This window comes from Chelonus insularis, unplaced genomic scaffold (assembly GCF_013357705.1).
Source record: "Chelonus insularis isolate UGA/USDA-ARS -01 unplaced genomic scaffold, ASM1335770v1 contig_264_pilon, whole genome shotgun sequence".
Classification (NCBI taxonomy): Eukaryota; Metazoa; Arthropoda; class Insecta; order Hymenoptera; family Braconidae; genus Chelonus; species Chelonus insularis.
The window spans coordinates 132,254-155,614 of NW_023276454.1; the positions used below are offsets into that span (position 1 = coordinate 132,254).

A 23,361-nucleotide genomic window follows, 5' to 3' on the forward strand; every position below is an offset into this window, starting at 1 on the left:
CTTGGCATTTTTTCACTCTTTAATACTAATTAACAGTTCAATACGTGTTTAGAAAACTACGAGACCTGGTAAAAGTGTATAAAAATGTGTTTAACAACGTGTAAACGATTAGGCAAGGTGACACCCAGCAGCTCGGTGTGGTGCATGAGCACGTATGGCAGAGACTAGAAAGCAAGATAAGAGAGCTTGGATTGCCCCGGTATCTAAGAGTTGGCCGTATTCCATCAAATCGGACGTTCGAGCTATGCTGCGGCTATCTTTCGTCGATGTTAAATGTGTGAGTGCACTGTTAATATATTGAAAAACGAACGACAGACTGTATCTTCCTTGTTTCATTTGATGCGTATTTCGGTAGTCAGCGTGCCCGACTTCTTACTTTGTCTATAATCGCTTTAGACCTGTTTCCTCAGGTTACCCCTCTGACTTGGAGCAAAAGATAACCTCAGTGGCACGCTTAAGCTTTAACCTGTGACCGGAATTCTTCTTCAAGACTCTTCGTCAAGTGTTTCCGATTTTGTTCTATGTTACTTGTTAAACATTCACTGTTTTATTCAAATTACTAATTATTTATTTATATTTATCGACACTTGCACTTTCAATTAACCAATAACTACACTACTTTGCTTTTGTGAAATAATATTTCGTAATCTTTAAATTAAATATATTTTTAAGTGACTTTCTCTAGAAAAATAGAAGCTTCATTTAACTCATAATTTACTCTAAAGTACCAAGAAGTTCTATATCCAGTTCTTTTTTTCAAGACTTGTGCTTTACCCAGTGCATGCTGAAAGCAGTCTATCGCTGGAAATAAGGTCACAGCTGTGACCAAATATTCACATTAGTCATCACTGTCATAACCAACGAATAGTTAGATGTTTTCTTTGTAAAGTAAACAATCGCAGTGATTTACATAAACTAAGTAATTTGAACTGTTTGTATTATTTTTTCATTTTCAGATATGCATCGTATGAAGAATAAAATTGTGATCTCATCACGCTTACCAATATAAAGACGCGTGGCATGAATTTTTAATAGACTGCCTCGCAGCTAACAAATGGTTTCCTGACATGATGGAAAGCAAGCTATATGTGAAAAATGAGCCGGGACTTGAGGGGCAATCACTTGCAAACTCGCAGGCGAATCAGCTGGGAGCAGATGACACTGGTGGAGGTGCAAGAGTATGTTTTGTCTGTGGTACAATAGGTCATAGCGATCAGTATTGGTTACGAGTTAAACCATTACCTGGTAGTGCTCCCAGCGAACCTTACTTTCCATTTTTGGAATCACATGAGCCACCTGCTGGCTATCGGGGAGAAGGAGCCCGAAGTGGTGCTGTTAAAGCTTGTAGTTTGTGCTATGCATTGCTGCTTCAACAATGGGAGAGTTACGAACGTGATGCAAGGCCACACAGTCAAAGAATTTATTGGTTAAAAAGATGTGATGGAGGTCCATTCACTGGAGCCGAGATGGCTCTTCAGGGTGAATATGCTGCTCAAGTTCTCGGTTTAACTAGTGATCAATCTCTGCAAAGACCGGAGCACCGTCCAGTAGGTATGTCTCCAAGACTTCCACCCAATTCACCTTCACCACGAGTCACTGAACAAACAAGACCACCTTCAAATTCAATTGAACTGCCGAGACCGCATTCAAACACGGCCGAAACTGCCAGACATATAGAACAAGTACGACTCACTATGGAATCTCCACATCAGCGATTACAATCACCACATCAACGACTTCAGAGTCCACGTCAACCTCTAGAAGAGCCTCGTGTGTCTAATGAAGCAGCTCTAGACTTACGACACGCTCCAAGAAGTTCGCCAGCTCCCCAACCTCCCTTACAATCCCAACCTCAAGGTAATTTACGTTATTTAATTATCAAGAAATTCGTAATGAACGCCAGTACACATTTTTGGAACTTGCGTTCGATATATTAATGAATCTATATTTAGATAATAGTAAAAATAATATATGTCAGTTTATTGACCTTTTGTACTGACGAGACATATGTACAATCAGTGACAGACGTGTATAAAATATTTCTAATTATTGAATTGACCTGTTGGAGTTTAATTGGATCTTTATCCGTAAGGTCAGCTGGTCAACTTGAGTGCAGATTCATTTCTGGTTACAAAATTATTTGTTTGAGATATGTAGAGTTGGAGAAGAAACCTGTCAAATATAAATGTCACCAACGTCTACACACTTATTTTAAGTTGAAGATAAGCAGTAAATTTTCATGACATTCTTCTGTGAAAAAACATTTCTTATGAGTCATACAACTGTCAAAGGAAAATATACCAATTTTATGTGGATTATGTAATTTTTTCAAACCAAGTGGTGTGCAAAATGATTGACAGCTGAAATATTTCACAATGACTTTTATTTATTTCATGATGGAAAATAGATTTTATAAGTATACGGTATATAGAGTACCGAGGTAAATCCGTAAAATTGTGTCATTAGCTACAACTTCGTATTAAATGGATTATCAACATCATTTTTTAACTTGGTATAATGATATAAACAATCAAATCTAATATTATTTACATTGGCCTCCGCACTTTCCGCCGGCAAATGTCAGCGATCGTAAGTAAAGGTCAACAGTTTAGCTGATAAAATAGTGGGAATCATTCGAGGGTCAATTCAATAAATACGACAACATGACATTATTATATCTCTAGTTTTGATATTGAAAATTCTTGTATAAACACTTCTCTTTGTTACTTTTTCTGTCGATAAACTAGGCCACGCACATTCTAACTTTAAACTAAAATATTTGACTGCAGTCATTGAATGCAGAATACTTTAGTAAAAAGTTTGAAAATTACTATTTATTTTTGTTATTATTACATCTAAGATTACTTATAGTAGTTTAAACCTACTTTCAATAAAAACTTACTCAATTTTTGATTTCTTTTGCAGGAGTTTACAGTGGAGGATCATCTTCAAGTGCTGGTACAGATATCTTAGATCTGTCTATGCCAGATAAAAATTCTATGACTGAAGTTTGTTATGTATGTGGAGATGAATTTAAAAAAGGATCACTCAGTCATATAGCAGCTAAACCACTGCCAACACCACCTCATCCTTCAAGTAGCCCACCTCCATTTTTTCCTTCTCTTATGCTACATCCAAGACCGAGTAAAAGTCGGCCAATGGACAGTGCTGGTCGTGTTCAGGTGAAAAAAAAATCCAAAAATTCAATTATATAAGAGTCTTTACAAGTCTTAATATATTAATGACAAATATAAATGTTTCGTAGGCTTGTACCGCGTGCCAAAATCATCTTTTACTTCAATGGAAAGCATATAAACGACAAGGAGTGCCACATGGAGATCGCAATTATACTTTAAGGAAACGTCAAGCCCCAGCTGTAGATCCAACTACATTTATTTGTTATACTTGTGCACTAGAATATCCCTCATCCAGTATTAGATTGCTCTACTGTTGCCCTAACCCAGAGAAAGAAGCATACTTTCCTTTTATTTGTTCTTTACGACCGCCTCCCGGAGCTAGTCCTATAAGTCCTCAGGGGATGGTGCAAGTTTGCTCCATCTGTTATAAAGCCATACCGCAAAAGCAACAAGTTTTTGGTGGTGAAAATAGTGAGATTCAACAGACTGGTGGACAACAGAGTGGAGAATTTCGTCAACAGGGTAAGTAAATAAATTAGTTTTTATTTAATTAATTTTTTCATTACAACAATTAGCAAGAAAGTTATCTAATGAAAATGTCTAAATATTTACAGGCCCTTCACCAAGACCTGTTGTTGCTAAATCTCCAGCAAATTCAGCTGGTAGTGATATCCGTTTTAAACCGTATGATTTAAATAAAACACCGAGTGTAGGAAGTAATAAACCACGTAGTGCTAGTGTTAAACTTCCAAGTTCAACTCAGAGAAATGTACCAAGTGGTGCGCCTACGGAAAATGGTAATGTAACACTCGGTCAAAATTACAGGTGCTATATATGTGAGCGACTGTATCCACGTGCCCAAATGGAGTGGTAAGTTACAAACAATGTGATAATATATCCAAGATAGAATATACCAGCTGTTGTAACTATTCAATACAAACTAATAATCACAATATTTCGTTCTTAGGTTATCTACCAGTCCCGAAGGTATGAATTCTCATGCGATGCATTTTCCTTGTTTGAGAGGGATGGCACGTACTTCAGAAAACGCCTGCATGGATAGTCATGGTAGAGTTTTGGCATGCAGTCACTGTGTTGATCATTTAGCCCAACAGTGGGAAAGTATGGATGCCGAGCGTGTTCCTCTTGAACGAAGAAGGTATAAAATTATAATAATCATTTTTAATCAATATAATTATAAATTTTAATGATTTATTATTTATTATTTTTTTAAAAGTGAATAATTATTTGAAATTAATTAATTAAAATAAAATATTTACAGATATGATATACCTAGTCCACATCCTAATGGTGATGTCAATCGTACTGCTGCTACACCACCAAGTTCAAATTCTGATCGAACGTATGTTAGTAACCCCGGAACATCAAGCAGTTCTATTTACTGTTTCTTGTGTGGTCTTCATAGTGACTTGACATTAGCACGGGTATTATATAGTCGTCCACAAGGGCGTAATGCTCCTTTTTTCCCTGAATTACTTCGCCATCAATCGCCTCAAAATGCTGAACAACTTCGTGAAGATGGTTCTGCTCTTGTTTGCACCTTTTGTTATCATACCTTACTGGCTCAGTGGCGAAGATATGAATCTTTGCCTGCTGGACAACAAGTTAATGCTCCAGAAAGACAGTATAATACCCACGATTATTGGTGTTATGTATGTGGTATTACGACATATCGTAGGAGAGTACGAGCACTTCCTGTTAAAGATTTCCCATTCTTGAGGTATCATCGTCAACCGGAAAAAAGTTTGTTATTAGAAAATGGTGATTTTGCTGTAGTTTGCTTAGACTGTTATGAAACTCTGCGTACACAGAGTTTAGAATATGAAAGATGGGGTCTTCCTGTTGAAAAGAGAGAGTATAACTGGATTGTACAACCACCTCCTCCGGAAGATAGTCCGGATGCTTCTATAGCTAGATTGCCTTCTGGAGAACGTTCTGAAAAAGTAGTAAGTCGATTTTAATTTCTTAAATCAGATGATAAAATCAAATTCATTCAATCTCTTTTTTTCAATAATTTTATTAATTCAGGTTCCGCCAACATTGACTGTGAGACCTGCACGTAAAAACTGTTCACCAAAAGCTCCGGAAAAGAAACTAACGCCCAAGTTACCAGAAAAGGAACAACCAGGCAAGTAAAATGATTGAACAAATTATTCTTTTCATATCTAAAATTTCCAGATTTCCATTTACAAGTTATAATTGAATATTCATTTGCTTTTTCGTGTTAGCAGATAACATGAGTATCTTAGTCTCTATTATTTAGATTGAATAATCTTGATTATACTCAAAATTTGCAGTTTTCAAATTAAAAAACGTGACAAGGGGAAAGAAAGTGTACTTTACACACTCCTTTTCATCCTTCCACACTTATCAACAATACCGTAGCTTTTCTTTAGTTGCAGTAAAGTAGAAAAAATTTTTGAGATACCAATATTTGTTCAAGTTATCTTGTAATATTTTAATGTTATCAACAACGTACAGACTGGTTACCCTTCAGGACCATTTTGACCCAAGCGAATATTCTATGATCCGCTGGGAATCAAGCTCCTTTTCTCTGATATACAAATGATAAACTCTTGTAGCTTTTGATAATCCTTAACCCGAGAGTTCAAAAGATAATTACCATTATTTAGTTGTTAAACTCTACACTTTATCGACAGTGTGATTTAATCGTTTTCTCCTTTATCTGGGCAATCGATTGTCGGACGTGGTTGAATAAGGAAATAAGATTGATAGATTGGAAGCAAGAGGAGGTGACTAGGGTAAAGAGACTAAATGCCCGCAACGTGACACCGCACTGCGCCCGCACTTAGCAACCCAGCCGACACCTAAATGCGAATTACGAAGGGAAGTTCTCGTCAACTCATCCCACAGCTTGTTGAGCTCAACCAAAGCACGAAGTGTACGTCCACTCTCCCTACACCGCGACCCTCTTTATCCCTCTCACATTACGACCACGAGGGGAAAAGGTCTAGTCGTTTCTGCCCTTGGCAATCGATATCACCGTCGGATATTGAAGGTTCACCGCTCGTTTTTTTCACCCTCTCACCATTTCATATTTATAACAGAAGGCTCTGGCTTTCATTTTTATTTTTTGTTAATTTTTTTTTTTTCAATTTTACCTTTGCTGTCGTTAATTTCATGGATTGTTTTGAAACATTCAATACCCTCTAGATATGAACAGTGAAATGCGGATTCTTTCATTACAATATGTATGGAAGGAAAAAATTAATAGTGAGTATTAGTTGACGTCATGGAAAGCAAGGATACCAGGAGAGCAAGAGTTGAGTGTGAAAGAAGGAAAGGGGTCGATGATGGTAGAGAGTGCGCTTGGAGGGGTTGATGCGGGCAATTCAAGTTAAAGGGGGGAACTTGGCTGTCGCTGGTACTAGGCATTGATTTTGCGCGACAGACAGCTACTGTTGGACTTCCTGTCTCTTCTTTTATATGCCGCATATGTTTCACCTTTTATCTAATGGAACATCTTGTATTTTAACGTTAATATACATATTATCAAAAATGTAAATATACCACACTATTTCACTTGATTAACAATTATTATTCTGTAGATATCAAACATTGCGTTCAATAGTCAATATTTTATGTTATTTTACGGTTCACTTGGGTCAAAAGGGTAATTCCAAGCGGATGAAAAAGAGATGAGGGTGTGTTTTATTGCTGGAATCAAATGAGACTCGCGGGAGAGCAAATGGGGAAAAAAAAGAAATAGAGGTTTAACTGAGAATAGAAGTCAACCAGGATCGAGAGGGGACTGGCTGATTGGTGGGTGTGTATGTCGTGTTTCAGCGCCAGATGTTAGCTGGCATGTGAGAGGATGGTTATTTAGCGGAAACAAGCCAAAAAGTGCTAGGGTAACGCTTCAAAACTCGTCAGCTGCATTATCGAACTTTCTCTTGTTTGATTAGATTTATAGAAAAAAAATCATATTGGATTATATTTTACCAATAAATATCACAAGATTATCAGGAAAACAAAAAGGTGATGAGCTGACGATAAATGGCAAGTGACAAGAAGCATACTTTAGTTGTAGATATCTATTTGTTGCGCAAGCGTTTAGTCAACGTTGTATGAGCTTTGGTGCTATCATAAATATTATTGTTATTGAGATAGGTATTGATTTAATGGTGTTTACTTCCTCCTTCTGATAACTTTATGATCTCCATTTTTATTGAAAATTTAAATGCTCTTGTATCAGACAATCTTTATGGTTTAAAAAATGGTTATGAGTGAAATAAGTAAATAAAATTTAATGTTGAATGGATTGCAAACCTGTGACTGTTTGTGTTAAAAACAAGCATCTATACTAACCAACTTCATCACTTTGATTCCCCACTACTTTGAGTACTCTGTATGCAGCACGCGCAACCCTGGCGCATGCGTTTTGAACCTTTCCCCTTCCAAGAAAGCCATGAAACCCTCGTCTACCATCAGCAAGGAGACTCGAAAGCTTCGCAGTCTCGCGCCGCGATTCACCCTTTCGCGCGCGATGTCACTCTTTTATGCTATTTACACCATATTTTTGTGTATTTAACATCTATTCTCCATTTTATATACATTATTGACCTTTTGTTTAAGTTCTGTGTAAAGTCAATTACTCATAGTGTCAATTTGTATAATTGTTCCTTTTTATTAATAGTGTTTGATGTATGTATAAGACAGAAATGCCGTTGTTTGATGATTGGAGGTTTATGTTAGTGGTATCCGTGATGGCTGGCTAAAAGAGTAATCGACCTCTTCAACCATTCGTGTCGTTCGTTCTTCGATTCCTAGTGTCTGTGAAAAGAAAAAAGTTGCTATGACTATTCAATTATTCAATATGTTCAGTTTAATTTTATGATAGTTTATTCGATTATCGGAATGGTGATCAAAAAAGTGAAATATATATTTAATAAATCGATCAATAAATACTCCGATTTATTAACACGATTATAAAATAGTGATTAATTGGTGTTTCAAAATATAAAAATGGATTTTCGTGCACCTCATCCACTTGTTCATCCATTACATACCGGGCATCCTTATTATTATTCAGGTATTGTTGATATAAAATTGTTTGTTAATTAAATTTTTTTTTTCACAACTGTATAAATATAATTTAAAAGTTATTTTCAAAAGTTATAGTTGTTAAAAATATATCCAATGTATATGAATAATTAATTTAATTAATATCAAAACTTTTGGATATAATAAAAAAAAAAAATAAATCCATTTTAATTCATCATGAGAGTGAATATAAAAAATTAATGGAACCTCCAAGAAGTAATTTTGTTAATTCAAGCAAACGCACATTCATCAATCGTCATATGCCAAGACTACAAAAGTCTATTCGTCAGCGCGTTCAACAAGTGTGCGAACTCTGATAAACAGTAAATGTCATTACTCATCAAGTCATCAATTATTACTGTACATTTATTCATTAATTTATTGCCTTAACAGTCTTTTGCTAATTACATCTAACATTCATCTTAATTCAGATACCACTGTTTACATCTAACCAAGTTAGAAAACCAAAAAAAAGAAAAAATGAAAATTCATTGACATCATTAGATATTGAATGAAAAATTTGGTATAATTTTTATCATGAAATTTATTTGAATTTGCTCTTTTATTTATTTCTATGGTCAGTTGAGTATTTATAGATGTACTTGACTTTTATTTTTTATCAAGATAATAATTAGTTAATAAATAAATACAATAGTCTCTATATGTGGTCTTCTATAAAATGGTCGAGTGAGTAATGATCATTAAATCATTAGAGAATTACCTTTTCTTGGATTCTTCTAAGGTTTTTGTCTCATCAAGAGAAAATAGTTTGTACAGTATGTTGTTTTGTTCATCCTCCCTTTTCTCACTTGGTTTTTCATCAAACTCATACAAACACTTAGGACATCTCTTGAATTGTTATCTATACCTTGAAGATATTCTTTTTAGCTTTAGAGATTTGCGATCTCTTTAGATATACTCTAGATACATGATGTACATTATACAAGACATCAATCTCAATTTTCTTTTCTTTCCCTTTGATTCCTCACTTCTTGGCGCAAATTACTTCCTGAGAAAAAGATTAAGTATACGTAAATTTCTCAAAGGTTCTGACAAGGCGCGGGAAAGAGCATGAATTAGTTATGACCGTCGGGAGCCGGTGAAAGCTAACCTCTCTTCCCCTCAATTTCGATCAATAGCCCAACAGTGGGTTTTATAGTCCCTCCACCACTTCCTTTAGTCTTCATGTCTATATTTCCCCTTATATTTTCTCTTATCCTCTATGTGTTTGTGTGTGATCTCCAATGAAACTCGAGGGTCAAAGCCGCATTGGTTGAACGTCCAAGTGTCGTCTTGAGGGTTGTTCTGTCACTAGTTTTTCTCCAACTTGATCCTCGAATAAATCAAGCCTTTACATAGTTTACTTCTTGAAATAACCGTCGGCAAATAAAAAAAAAAATATCAAACCAATTCGAAGAAAAGACAATAAATTAGTTATCACTGGCATTGTTTACATTCTAGTTTTTTGTTTCTGACAACCAGCTAAATCTTTTCTTCTTCTTCTTCTTCTTCTTCTTCTTCAGATAATCAATGAGATTTATGTTGATTATTTTTACATTTATTCTTATAAATTAATAGTAATAATAGAATATTTTATTTTTAATTTAAAGTTATAATAAAATGAATCGATAATTAATTGTAACATAAAGATTGACTTAAATCTTATCATGGTGTCAGAGAATCCATTAAAAACATTTATCTGTTTCATGCACGACGCACAATTTACAACTAATTCACATAACAATTGGAGTCACGCGAGGTGGGTGGTAGTTTCTGTATCTCTCTTATGTCGTGCATTTGTCATCGAATCAACACTAACAACATTCATATACCTTTCAATTACTCTGATAAATGTTGACGAGAATCGATGCTTAATTATTTCATTAAAATATTATAAACTTGAAGCTCCATTATGTACATGAATATCAGTATGGTCTTTTCATTAATTCCTTTCTCTTTCTGTCTTTAGTACGTTAAAGCACCTCTAAATGAGCATGCGCGTACAATTGAACGGGGGGAGTTTATCGAGCGTAGAATTCTTTTCGTGATAAATTGCGCGTCGTTAGCCAAGCGAAGGCCAAAGTCCTCTTCTTCGAGATCGACGACTGCATAAACGCATATCGTTGTCGAGTGTAGTGTCAAGATATTGGAGAGCTTGTAAGAAATGGAGATTGATGAATAAATGAATTGTAAAATAAGACAAAAGTAAAAATGGATGAGAGTTAGGAATCATCGAGTGATATGATATTAATTAGGTAGCAAGTAGATAATGCTTACGAGTATCGAGTGTGCGGTAATAAATGAGAGATGAAGCGAGTTTGTTTTCCAACAGGCAATTGGCTGTCGTCTTTTGACATGGTTGGCACCAGTTGGCACTCGTTGACCCGGCGTACGCCGGCGTTGTCATGACTCCGAGTCATCGGCTTACGAGCTTGTTAAAGGGAACCTGGCCCCTTGGACTTACTTCACTCGTTGTCTTCTCTTCTCTCTTAACTTGTCGACGTATTCTCACTCTATCGGCATTTCTCTGGGGCGGCTCCGCGCTTGTGCGCACGCACAACCCGAGATGGAAGCTTGATCACACTCTCTTGGCAATCTTACACAAAAGATGACTATACACCAAGGAGACTCACTAGACGTTGGGGTATATATTTAATTGATTCGGGCCACACAATGTCATGACCCTATCACAGAATAAATACTTCCATCTATTTTTCAACTTTGCCACCTTTCCATTTTTAGGTCTTTGATGGCATCATCTGAATGATCATTTCAGTTGAATCAATTTTGTAATTAAATGCCAAGTTATAGGTTCAATGGTTGGATTATTAGTTAACAGGGGAAATAAAAATGAAATCCACTGAATGATTGTCCGATCTACGATTTCACGGGACGCCGACGACTTTGTCATGGGCGAGAGGGTGAATCCCGTCGCTATGGAAACGTCTCTGTCGTGGAAAGAGACCTCGCCCTCCTTTACTCATTCTCTACTATATATCTATAGTCCCGTACAAGACAAAGTCGAAGAAGCTTTTATTCTCAAGTACGATATCAAGTACGAGTCAAGCGGAAATTTCATGTCAGAGAAAATAAATTTCCTCGATCTTGTACATCAAAGCTTCTTGACTCATTTACCCGTCACGTCCCCGGGATATATCTCTTGAGATGTCAATTTTACTATCGATATTCCTGGAATTGATTTTCAATTACTGTCAACTTACTTTTATACCATCATCTACGTCACAAATATTCATATAATTATTTTTTATTTTCATTTCTTACAAATACCAACAAAATTCCCCTCTCTCTCTCTCTCTAACTCTGGAGCTTGCTAGTTCAAGTTAGTTCCGGTAAACTCCTGGACGGAAATTAAAGTCCTCAGGAACTAAACTTTCGTAATGAAAGCATTGCCAAGTGTTTACTCGGCACATTTACTCAGAGTCAAGCGTACTACGAATCCAGTGGGATGTCGAGAACAGAGCAGACTATTCTCTCGTTTAACTTTGTGGTTACAAAAGAGGAAACTTTTTTTCTCTTGCCTCGCTTATTCAGTGTGCAGCTTTCCTCGGGCGATTAATCCGTCACGGAAAATAATCATGGAGAATTTCCGACCATGAGAGATAATAAAAGATGAGAAAATATACGACAAATCACTACATTCTTTTGGTGTAGTTGAAAAATTATTTGAGTTTGAGGGTGCTCGTAAAAGTGGACGTTATTTTTCTCTGACTGGGCCATTCCGGTCACCGGAAACTGGTGACTACAATCCCCTTCTTGAACTTCACCTCATGTTTTTTATAGCTATATTCTAAGATAAAGACAATAGCAGTTGACAGTTTTACTATTTTCTGTTCCATTATTATTTATTATTTCTATCATTTTTTTTTTTATTATCATCCCTTACATTCATCTAATTTATTAAAAAGCTTCTCTTACACTTTTATTATCTTCTTTTTTATATCAAACATAAATTATTATTTTACCTCTTTATATATCTTCAATTAATTCATCTTTAAATGCATTTTTTTTAATTAAACCCAAGAATTATTGGTATAGTTTTCATATTAACAAACTCTTGCTGATGCTTTTTATAGTGTTCGTCAATCCGATCTTACCTTAATGAAATCACGAACAAGCGAAATAAGATTTGATAAAAGAAAAAAAAAAGGAATTATCTTTATTACAATAGCAATGCTCGACCCTTGGGACAAATTACCCGTCGATCGGATAATTGCATTTTCTCCTCAATCCTCACTTTTTCCAAGCGATGAACTGAACGTGGACGAAAAGCACCCCCGGGAAATAGTAGAACGACTAGCGTTCTCTATGTATATTCCCCAGTGGAGTTATATAGCCTGGTATATTTTCGCGCGGTCGATGCAGCCACATCGTGGGGATAATTGAATATACACAGCCCTTGTATATGGTGTAGTGGACGCACTTTAGCCCTCAGGCTTTACTTTCACAAGCTTTTTCATGTCCATCGCTTTGTCCTATGCTTCTGCATTGACGCCGAGAAATTAATGAATGCAGATGTTTGTGTGGAGTATCTAGAACACTCTCTTCAATGCTAAATTTTATTTTATATACTTGGATAGCAGTTTTTTTTTATCAAAAAATTGATTTTTTGTTTTTTACGTTTTGGTGTTATCTACACAAAGTTACCAATACTTTTATTAACAGAATAGTTTTTTTTTTTTTTGTTGAAGTAAATATCATTAATGGAACTCAATCTTTTGATATTCAAACTGGTTTCGTGACTAAATATCCATGAAATAATACCCAGACACAAATAATTTACGTATAAAAATTCGATACTGAACGATGGAAAATAAACAGAAAATATGATATTAAAATTGGGAAAATTTTCATGCTAGAATTTGATGAATTCAAATCAAGTGAATATTATTTTTCAAAAGTTTATTTTATTACGTTAATTTTAAAAATAATTTAAACTTATAGAATAATTATCTTAAATTGAAAATGATGCTGATATTTTTAATGTGAAAATTTTAATAATAATCTACATGAAATAATATGAATGTAAAACAAGTATAGTTTTAATACGAATTCAATCAATGAATCAGGACTGCATTATCGTAGAAATTAATTAGCAATTTATCTCATTAATTATTCTCAATTCGTATCTAAATGGAAATTAAACCAGACATCATTCAGATAAATGTCAGTGTATCTCCGGCAAATTAAATATTCAGGATGTACATGATGTTCTATACATATTACATTTAATCTTGTATATTTACCATTTAAATACTCGTGAGAAAATATCATCTGACATTAATATTAAAAATCTACTGACATAAGATTATTTATCTGAAATAAGATCTACATCCTGGTTTTCTTCTATACTAGTTGAAAAAAAATCACTAAACTATCTTTTCATGTGTCGAGATATTACACAAAGTGTGGAAGCTCATAAAAAAAAGTGTGGGTGTAAAAACAGAGTTAGAAGTAATCCGGAGTTGGTGCAAACGAGTGGGGTGTCAGCGAGATGGTCGAAAAGAGTAGAACAGTTTGCGCCTTCCTCTGTCTATTTCTCTCTTGATCGTGACGCAGTGCTGCCATGGTAACCGACTGTAAGCCGCTTAAAATCCACCCTTCGAATCAGCCCCTCTAGTGAATGCAGTCACTCCTTATATTCGAGTAGGAAGGAGTCATCTTCCCTTCGAGAATCTTTTATCTTTTGTGGTTAACTCTATGTCTTTCTGTCTTCTCGATATTCTTCTCTCTTTTCTTACCTTATTACGGTAACTTTCTTGCATTCTTTTTCTCTTAATTTTATTCATCTAATTGGTTTTCATTTACTGCATATCTTTATTTAAATACAACATGGATTTTTAATCCAGTAAATATTTCTCAATGAAAAGAAATGATTTTTTTCTTAGGCAAGTTTTTTTAACATAAATTTTTTATATTGTTTGTGACAGGTCTTCAACCAGCGAGTACAAAAGCACAGACGAGCACAGTTGGTAAATCCCACAGACCAAGTTCTGGTGTATTACCTCAAGGACATACTCCAGGTCCTGGGCCAGGTCCAGGTGGTCAACAGAATAGTAGAAGTTTTGCTGCAGCTTTAAGAAACCTCGCCAAGCAGGCAGGACCGGCTCCTCAGGATGAGGAACCAAGAGCAAGTCCAAAGAATCGAGCGCCACCACCTCTTGTTCGAGGACCCTCTCCTGCTAAGGTTCGTTCTTTTTTAAGTCCCATGACCTTTAGAACATGACCTTTGATACTCCATCAGAACCAAAAGAACTGGAATACACTCGTACACATGTCCCAGCTGTTGATACCAGTTTTTTATTCCTGTTTCGTTTTTCAACTTGCCTACTTTCATAGTAACAGTCTCCCTACGTTAACAATATTAAGCTTTAGATCTGGTTTTTGACAAGTGTCAAAGGTCATTTGAACATTAAATGTGCAAAAACATGCAGAAAATTTTTTTTTGCACTCTACAAATGATTAATATACATTCAACTTTAATCTTTCTAACTGAAAATAACGTGTTTTTTCTTTTTCAATAGGAACGGTCTGCTCATGAACGTCGACCGGAGGAAATATCATCAATGTACACAACAGCAAGACCAGCAGAGAATAGCAAGCATAGTGTAACTGCTGCAGCTTCCGAATTACTTGCTCGTTCCGGTTTTCAGCCGTATCGGCCGGAACATCATCCAACACAGCCACCTCCGGCATTTACTCTTGATCCTGCAGCTTATAGTCCTTATCATCATGGTCTCTATCCACCACCTCATTTTCAACACGCTTATAGGTACAATTAAAAAAAAACATTGACTAGCATTCAAACTCCATTGAATAGCAAAAAAAAAGATTATTCCATCGATTAATATTTGTAATTAACTTGATTCAGGTTAGAGGAACAATTGTATTTGGAAAGAGTGGGTATGTTGAGGCCTCCATTATTTCCAGGACTACCCTCTTATCCTCTTTATGGATTAAGATATAGTCCTGACATGTTACCACCAGCTTCACTTGGTCTTATGTCTCCTGTAATGCATGAAAGGTAAATAAAATGAAATAATTCAAGTAATGATGTTTAATTAATGAAGAACACTCTAAATAGTAAATTTTATTTTTACTGGTAATTTGTTTAGGTTGAAATTAGAAGAAGAACATAGACTGAGACAAGCTAGAGAGCAGGCTGCTCTACGAGAGGAGGAAGAGAGGAGAAGAGCAGCACGTAATTCAGCTTCCACTGCACCTGTTCCAGCACCAGCTCCAGCGTCTGCGGATACTGCAGGTGAGCGAGTCGCTCCACCCCCTACTGCCTTCCATTGAAAACAGAACCGTCGTGTATTATATCTAAGGTTTACCAGATCGTCCACGTAAATAGTCTGTTTTCTACGTGATGAATTTAGGTATTTTTTATTTTATAGCAGGCTGTTTTTATTTACTTCATGTCTTCTTCTACTTCTTCTCTGGTAAACCTTACACGTTACCATTAGTAAGTGATAGTTTACACGGCGATTAGTTTTATAGAATAAATCGCTGTATGATTTTATAATACAGAGAAAGATAAAAATAGTAGGAAAAAAATAATTAAAATTATTAATTATGATACAAAATTACGAAAAGGGAAATTATAAATGAGATAAAATATTTATCGTGAAAAATGTGCGATATAATTGTTCTCTCAAATTTTCGTCCAATGTTGTATTAGTATTCTTTTTTTATTAATTTTAAAATGCGGTAAGTGCAGTATTTGCACCCCGTTATAATTAAACGAATGGTCGATAATTACATTCGTTCGTTTAAATTAGTTAATTGATTTCATTTTAATAACGATTTTTATTGTTTTATTCTTTTTATTTGTTTCCGTTTGTTCTTTATCCTCCGTAAGAACCAATGCCAAGCGATCGTTTTCTCATGGCCAAGTTTTGTTACCCTTAATAATGTAATCAGACTGAATTCACGTGAAAATAATAAAGTTTAAAAAAAAAATAAGTGATAAATTGAAGTCAAGTACTGCAACACTTATCGGCGTTTTCGTGTTGAAATTGATTATAGTTAACGGATAAATAAAGTAAAGAAAAAAGAATAAAATTATATGGAATTATAAAATAATAAAAACGTGTACTTGACTGTAAAAAAAAGAAAATGAAAAAGTTTGAAAAAAAAAATAACATACTACGCTTCTACTTTTAATGTAGCGATAATGAAAGTTATAGTCATAGTTAATCGTTTCTTATAAAGCTAGGTTTAACATTTTTTAGATAAGCACTTAATGAGGATCGAGATAATAGCGGCGTCGTCTCATCCAGTAACTTTTTAATACAAATTACAATTTAAAAAAAATAAGAATATTGAATATAAAAATTTCTTTACAAGAAAAAAAAATTACACGCGAAAATAATTTCATATTATCTTTAAATAGACAAAATACAATGCCGAGGCTTGTGGCCATGGATTATTAACGAAAAAAAAATATTAAAGAAAAAGTTAATTGATAAATCAATTAATAAGAAAATAAATAAATAAACTGCTCTGTAAGACAAAAGGGTGTTTTTCACCATTTTCTAGTGCCACTTTAGTAATAGATCCGTTAATTTTGAGGCACGAGTTAGCAAATCTTGACTGGATTAACTCGAAGGCTGACTTAAATATAACTCCATTTAATGACTGTATCACGAGATAGAAAAAAAAAGGAATAATAAGAAATAAATACAAGGATAATTTAATAATTAAGTTGGATTATCCTGATATTTATTTCAAAATTATGAGAAATAAAAACAGATAAACATTTTTGATGAGAAGCCAATTTTGTAGCCTGACTTTGTTCAAATGAGAATAAAAGCAGGTATAAAAACAAAAAAAATACGTAAACTTTTGTAATTAATTACATTTCAACGGCGCGACTTGAACATGAGAGTGCACGGAACCTAGTTATCTGAGTTCTTAGGGTGTTAATTTTAAAAATGTCTTTTTATATGTCAAAATTATGTGTAAATTGATATTGAAATATAAATTTACGGAATGAATGAATTGATAAAGTTTAGTCAAACTTTAGATAAAATAATAAATTAAAGTATTAAATAATTGATTATAATGAGTAAGTGATTAAAAAGTAGTTTTAATCTTGATAAATGGGTTTTTCATCGATTGCTAGGTCTCAGCACTCTTGCGTTAGTTCCCGTAACTGTTTTAGAAAGTCATGATCAATTTACTGGACTTGGAAGTCATTTTTCTCAGTCGCTGCTATAAAATAAAATGAAATACTGTTTTTTCTATTACACTGACTGAAGCCACTAATGTAAATAACTGTCACACATTACACATTCATTTGTCAAAATTATGCCATTTTTATATAATTTATTATGTACAACATGTATATTTGGACTATAATTGAAAATAAACAAATAATTTCAAAAAAGAGTTCAAAATTGATATAATTGATTTGGAATTATTGACCCTCAAGTCGTTTTCTGAAACAGTTTTGGGGAAGATTCCGATTCTCATATTGACAAAACAATGCAGTGATTGCTTATACAATCACTGTATAATCATTTTATTCGACTTTCAATTCGATATTATTAATACCATTTACCAAAACCTAGTATTCAATGAGACTGCGATCGCTTCGGTATTTTTTCCATGTTTATTTATTGTCTATTTATTTTTTTTTTTTATTAATTTACTTATTTTTAAATTATTATATCAATCATTAGATGCTTATTGTAATAATGTTATATTATATGGTTATATATGACAGAAATCATCCCCAATACTTGATAGTTATTATATTGAATAAATTATATAAAGTAATTTAAGTTGAAGTAAGTGGAGTAATTTATGATTGGTATGTAAGGAGTAAGGTAAGTTTATATTCATGTTGGCGATGATCCAAAAAAAGAATTCAATTTATTAAAACAATTACTAGTAGTAGAGCATTACCAAGCACTGTGTTCCGGATTTGTTCCAGCTAGGAAGCCGACCATAGCGACGCAGTTGCATAACGAGAGGGAACGAGACCGAGAACGAGAAAGACCAAGTTCGCAAAATAATGTCAATACCGACAGTGTCATCTGTAAAACAAGTCATAATCAAACAAGAAAAGAAGATCAGCAGCCAACGTTGGCTACTGAATCAAATACTGCATCTGTTTATCACCATCCAAGACTTGCTCCAACATTTTCAAATCCATCAGCGCCTCTTGTCAGTGGTTTAAACACACCTGCGATAGTTTCCGTCAGCTCGGCGTCTATAGCTCCGTCTCTTGGATCGACTCTACCACCTTTAAATCTTGGACCACCTTCAATTGCGCCACCTCCACCCCCTATTGGTCCCACTCCAATTCCTTCAATTCCATCTTTAGCGCCGGGAATCCCACCACAACCTCCTTTAAATATGCCTTTAGCTCCGATGATGGGCCTTCATTTGGCTCCTCCTCCCCCTCCTCCGCCCAATACCATTCATTCTAGTCAGCACTCGAACTCGTTATTGAGTAGCGTCAGCACATCCACAACCGTGTCATCTACTTATCCGGTATCTCACGCTCCTCCTCTTTCATCAGTTCAACAGCAGCATCAACCACTTCAACCACAGCATAATTTACCTAGTGGGTTTACTACAACTACCAATTCACTACTGGCTAGTGGAACGATGACAACCCATGCAACCGCCACATTAGCAACACCTGGTGCTGCTCCATCGGTTAATGTTAATAATGTGTCACATAGTACCAGCCATAGCTCGTCCAAAATCAAAGAAGCATCATTGCAACCAACTACTATAGTTACAACGTCTTATGCAACGTCTGTAGTTTCGTCAGCACCTGTGCCAACAACTGCAGTAACTACCTCGACTCCTACGCAACCTGCTTTTGTGCGACCTTTTGAGGACTCTTTTAGGTCTTCATCTAAACCTCCTCAAACTTGGTCAATTGTCAGTAATCATAACCCAACCATGACTAGTCAAATAAATCATCAGGAAATAGTTAAACCATCAGTCAGTACGCCAGGTACAAGTGCTTCAAATTTTCCTACAGATACTACGCCAGCAGATAGTTCAAAAACTTCTATTTACACTCACCAGCAGTTTCATTCTCACATTCCTGTGTCAAATACCTCGAGTCTATATAAACCACAGGCATTCTCAGCGTCATTGCAACAGCAACATTCACAGTCATCTGGAAAACAAACTACGCCAATTTCATTATGTTCAACGAATGGTGATACTACAAAAGTTGGACATTTTAACATTAATGGCACCAAACTATCCAACTCAATTTCTACTGATGGCCATGATACATTTGGAATTTCGCAGAAGAACGGAGTCCCACTTGATAATGGGATCAGTGTTCACGATAAATCATCGACAAGTGTCAATTACTACAACAGCGACAATAATTTTACTACAGCTACAGTCAAGCATGTCAATTCTAATCATAAAAATTCTCCTGATGTTCCAAAGGAAAATAAAATACACAATGATACTACATCAAGTGTACCGTCTAAACAAATTAATCAAACTCGACCAACATGTAATTCCTCTGATGAAAATCCAATTGTAAATGCAACAAATGAAAGTAATAAAGATCGAGCGAGTCCTGTATCAGTAAAATCAACGAGTTCAGTTAGTGGAGAAAAAAATGGAAAAATTGAACCTGTTAAAGTAACACAAGATTCATCGATTATTTCAACAACTGTAGCTGTACCATATCCACCAGGCAATTCAACCTTTCCCATCAATGACATCACTCCTAAAGATCCACTTGATGCAAGTCTTCTTCAAAGTATCAAATCCGAAGAGGTCTTGCGCACATGCCAGAATGTATCGAATGTTCTTCTTCAAATTCCAAAATACCAAGAAATATTATTGAATTTTTCTAATAATGAACTAAAAGGATATTATTGTTACACCGACAAGTGCAATAATTTGACTGAAATTTCCGTCAAGTGCGAACCACCTGTGCTCAATGTTCCTAATCCTACTAAAGCTCTTAATAAAGTAGATAATATTAATGACAAATCACGATTATCTCCTAAAAAGCCAAAGCAAATTACATCTTCTCTAGATCTCGCAGAGAAACGTCGAAAACGTAAGAGAGAACAAAATGCCAGTATTGCCTGTAGTTCAGAGTCTGAAGGTGAAGAAGAAATAAAAGATGTTGATCTATGGATCACCAAAGGACCACCAGCTAAGCTATCGTATTCTGAAGAAAAACTTTCTTTTCTTGCCATATTCGGCCTTACTACTCTCAGTATAAGAAATGGTGAGTATTTTTTTTTTTTATTCATTTCGCTATAAAAGACTTTCTAAATGATTGACTAATTGAATAATTCAAATTGACAGAAATCGAGCTAAGTAAATTGGAAAAACGCTACCGATTAAATCCAGAACCTCCAGAAGTTCCTCTTGACAATAATGAGTCTCCAGTTGAATCAATTTTACCTATTCCAAAAGAACATCCAGATGTATTGATAAATTGTTCAGATTTCATGCCTAAAGTTGGATTTCTCAGATCTATTGGACTCGATGTTATGCCACCTAATAAGAGGGATGGTAAGTTTTAGATTAAATTATTTATAAAAATGTTTTTTTTTGTAATTGAATTTTTTAAAATTGATTTAACTTAATTAATTGTTTATTCAGAAGCGGAAATTACATGGCAATACGTGTTAAGAGATCGAAAGAAGCGTAAAAGTACGAATACAGTAACAGTCTATTGTGACAGAATAGCTCAGGAATACTCTAAAAATCCTCCAGCTTCACCAAAACCACCCCAGAAAATGAGATTACTGGATAAAATAAAAGTAAAACCACCAGTTGGTCGAGCGCCTTTACTACCACCACTAATACCAAGCTTCTTTTCCCCTTATTTTTCTATACCTGGTGAAAATGGCATACGACAACCTTATAAAATAGTCAATATTCACGAGAATGATGATGATCAATTGAGTGAAAAAAATGAAAAATTAAGTTGGACTAATATTGAAGATATTATGACAGCTTACAACGAATATTCGAAAGGTAAGTTTTTCTCCTTAAAATACACTAAGGAATAGAGGTAGAAAAAATAACAAGTTGTCATGATGTAAAATTTTATTTCAGAAAAATCATTGGAGCGAAAAGTACTAACGGAACACATGTCAAAGTTAATAGCACGTGCAAACGCGTTGCGATCAGAAGCAATCCAATTGGAACGGGTTAGAAACGAATTGCTAGCTACTAAATCATCAATTGAGTCTGAAAGACGTAGTATCAGTGAACAAATCGATAGGATAAATGCACTTGCAAGGGGTTATAAAAAGAGATAACGATGCGCAACGCACAACACGGAAACTCTTTCATCTGTGATATTATCGGCGGGTTAAGGGTCGTCGAAGTGCGGATATCCACCGAAATAGTAGAAATATGTTGTATGTACTTAGCAGTTTCATATTATTAAGTTAATAAGCAGACAGTTAATTGACCAAATGTATGTACAGATTGCATATGAGTTTTTTCAATAATTATTTTTTTTTAATTTCATTGTTCTTGATGGAAAATAGATATGAATAACTTATAAGATTTATTGATAACAGACAAAAAGCACAACGATTAATTGGACAATGTTTCTCAATTAAAAACATGAATATTTCTCTATAAAAGAACAATTAAATACAAAAGAAAACAATACTAATACAGAGATATTTAAATTATAGGCTCATATCAATATTTGAACGTATGTATAAATTGTATAGTAAAGCAAAAGATGATAATTTTTTTCTATCATCAGTAAAAATGGATTTCTAATAAATTTTAAGTATTTTATAGATCCTCAGCTGACGGCTCTTATACCCAAAGTATAAATATTAATTGTAATTTGTATCATAAAGAAGGTTTTATCGCGAAAAATGATTACATACATCACGAAAAAAAAAAAAACGGTGTAACTTATTTTATTTTCATTACTGTGGGTTCTCAATTATTAAAAATAAACTGAGAATATACTGCGATATTTAACAAGAACGTCAGCGAGCTATTGCATACATACATAAAATATTATAAATAATAAAATAAACTATAATTAAGGCAATTTTGAATAACAAAATAGGCGGAGCTTGGTCATTTTATTACCAGTCAAAAAACAAAAAAAATGGTAAACAAACGACGAGGTCTAATTTTAATTATAATTTTGTATCTCGTTAGTAATAAAGAAAACTGTATATCAGTATCAATGGAAATAATTGTAAACTATTAAAGTTTATCGGCTTGGCGATAAATTGACTATAATAAGGGCATCCCGTCCTTTATTTATTTGTCCACAAACTTTACATAAGTGAGTCAAGGCCAGTTTTGATGTGCGACAAATTAAAAATAAAGTGGTCAGCTACTTAGTTTGATAATTAAACAGAGTATTATCTCTGTATTAGCTGAATAAATATAAAAAAAAAGAAAGCGAGAACAAAGGAAAATTTAAATAATAATGATAATAATAAAAAATGAAATCAAAACATTCCATCCTCGCAATTCATTGTAATCGGCTAGTTAAATCTCGCGATTAAAACGAATCGAAGGAATACAAACGGAAATTCATATAAATCATTTAATGTTTATATTTTCATGATAAAAATAGGAGAAAAATTTCATTTCTATGTCAATAAATGTAATTACTATTTAATTTTTAATTGATTGATAAAAATAACGAATTATGTGATTCTCATAATCTCGTCATTAGATTTTGTTAATTGAGTGCCTAATGATATTTTTTAGATTTGTTTGTATTATTTTTTATGTACGAATGTATCTTGAAAAGTGGAATTGAATGTGTTAGTTGGTCACGTAACAAACCAACAAACACGAGAAAACAAAAGTAAAATTTTTTGAAAAAAGAATATTGATGAGTACATTATATTTTTTTTCCTTCCCATTAGAAGATCATTTTTTTTTTTAATATATAGATATTATATACAATTATTTTAATATATTTTTTTTATCACTAATAATTCAACAAAAAATTATCAATTGAATAAATATTGCAATTTTTTCTATCCATATCACATTTCGCATGCTGTGTATGTCAATTTTAAATTCACTAGATGTAACTATTTTTGCCATCTTTTGACAATTATTAGACCTAATACTTTAAAATTGAAATAAACCAAACAATTAACTGATG

At 34.1% G+C, this 23,361-nt stretch overlaps 1 protein-coding gene across 2 annotated transcripts; it reads left to right on the plus strand.

Moving 5' to 3' along the window:
* Window positions 1-137: 137 nt before the first annotated feature.
* px (plexus) lies at window positions 138-22,815 on the plus strand. Of its 2 annotated transcripts, none has more exons than XM_035080082.1 (16): window positions 138-277; window positions 957-1,857; window positions 2,926-3,182; window positions 3,266-3,659; window positions 3,752-4,007; window positions 4,105-4,296; window positions 4,420-5,104; window positions 5,187-5,286; window positions 14,171-14,427; window positions 14,765-15,012; window positions 15,112-15,264; window positions 15,356-15,501; window positions 18,181-20,472; window positions 20,553-20,762; window positions 20,853-21,230; window positions 21,312-22,815. In XM_035080082.1, the coding sequence occupies exons 2-16, from the start codon at window positions 1,068-1,070 to the stop codon at window positions 21,515-21,517; spliced, it is 6,564 nt and encodes a 2,187-aa protein (XP_034935973.1). In that variant the 5' UTR covers window positions 138-277; window positions 957-1,067; the 3' UTR covers window positions 21,518-22,815. The 2 variants fall into 2 exon arrangements, with proteins under 2 accessions (XP_034935973.1, XP_034935974.1); XM_035080083.1 differs by having other exon boundaries at window positions 4,420-5,101.
* The last annotated feature ends 546 nt before the right edge of the window (window positions 22,816-23,361 follow it).

Coding starts and splice junctions, on each gene's coding strand:
- px (XM_035080082.1), top strand. CDS start 1,068: ATGATGGAAAGCAAGCTATATGTGAAAAATGAGCCGGGACTTGAGGGG. Junction 15,502..18,180: donor AGCGTCTGCGGATACTGCAG/GTGAGCGAGTCG, acceptor GATTTGTTCCAG/CTAGGAAGCCGACCATAGCG. Junction 20,763..20,852: donor GCCACCTAATAAGAGGGATG/GTAAGTTTTAGA, acceptor TTGTTTATTCAG/AAGCGGAAATTACATGGCAA.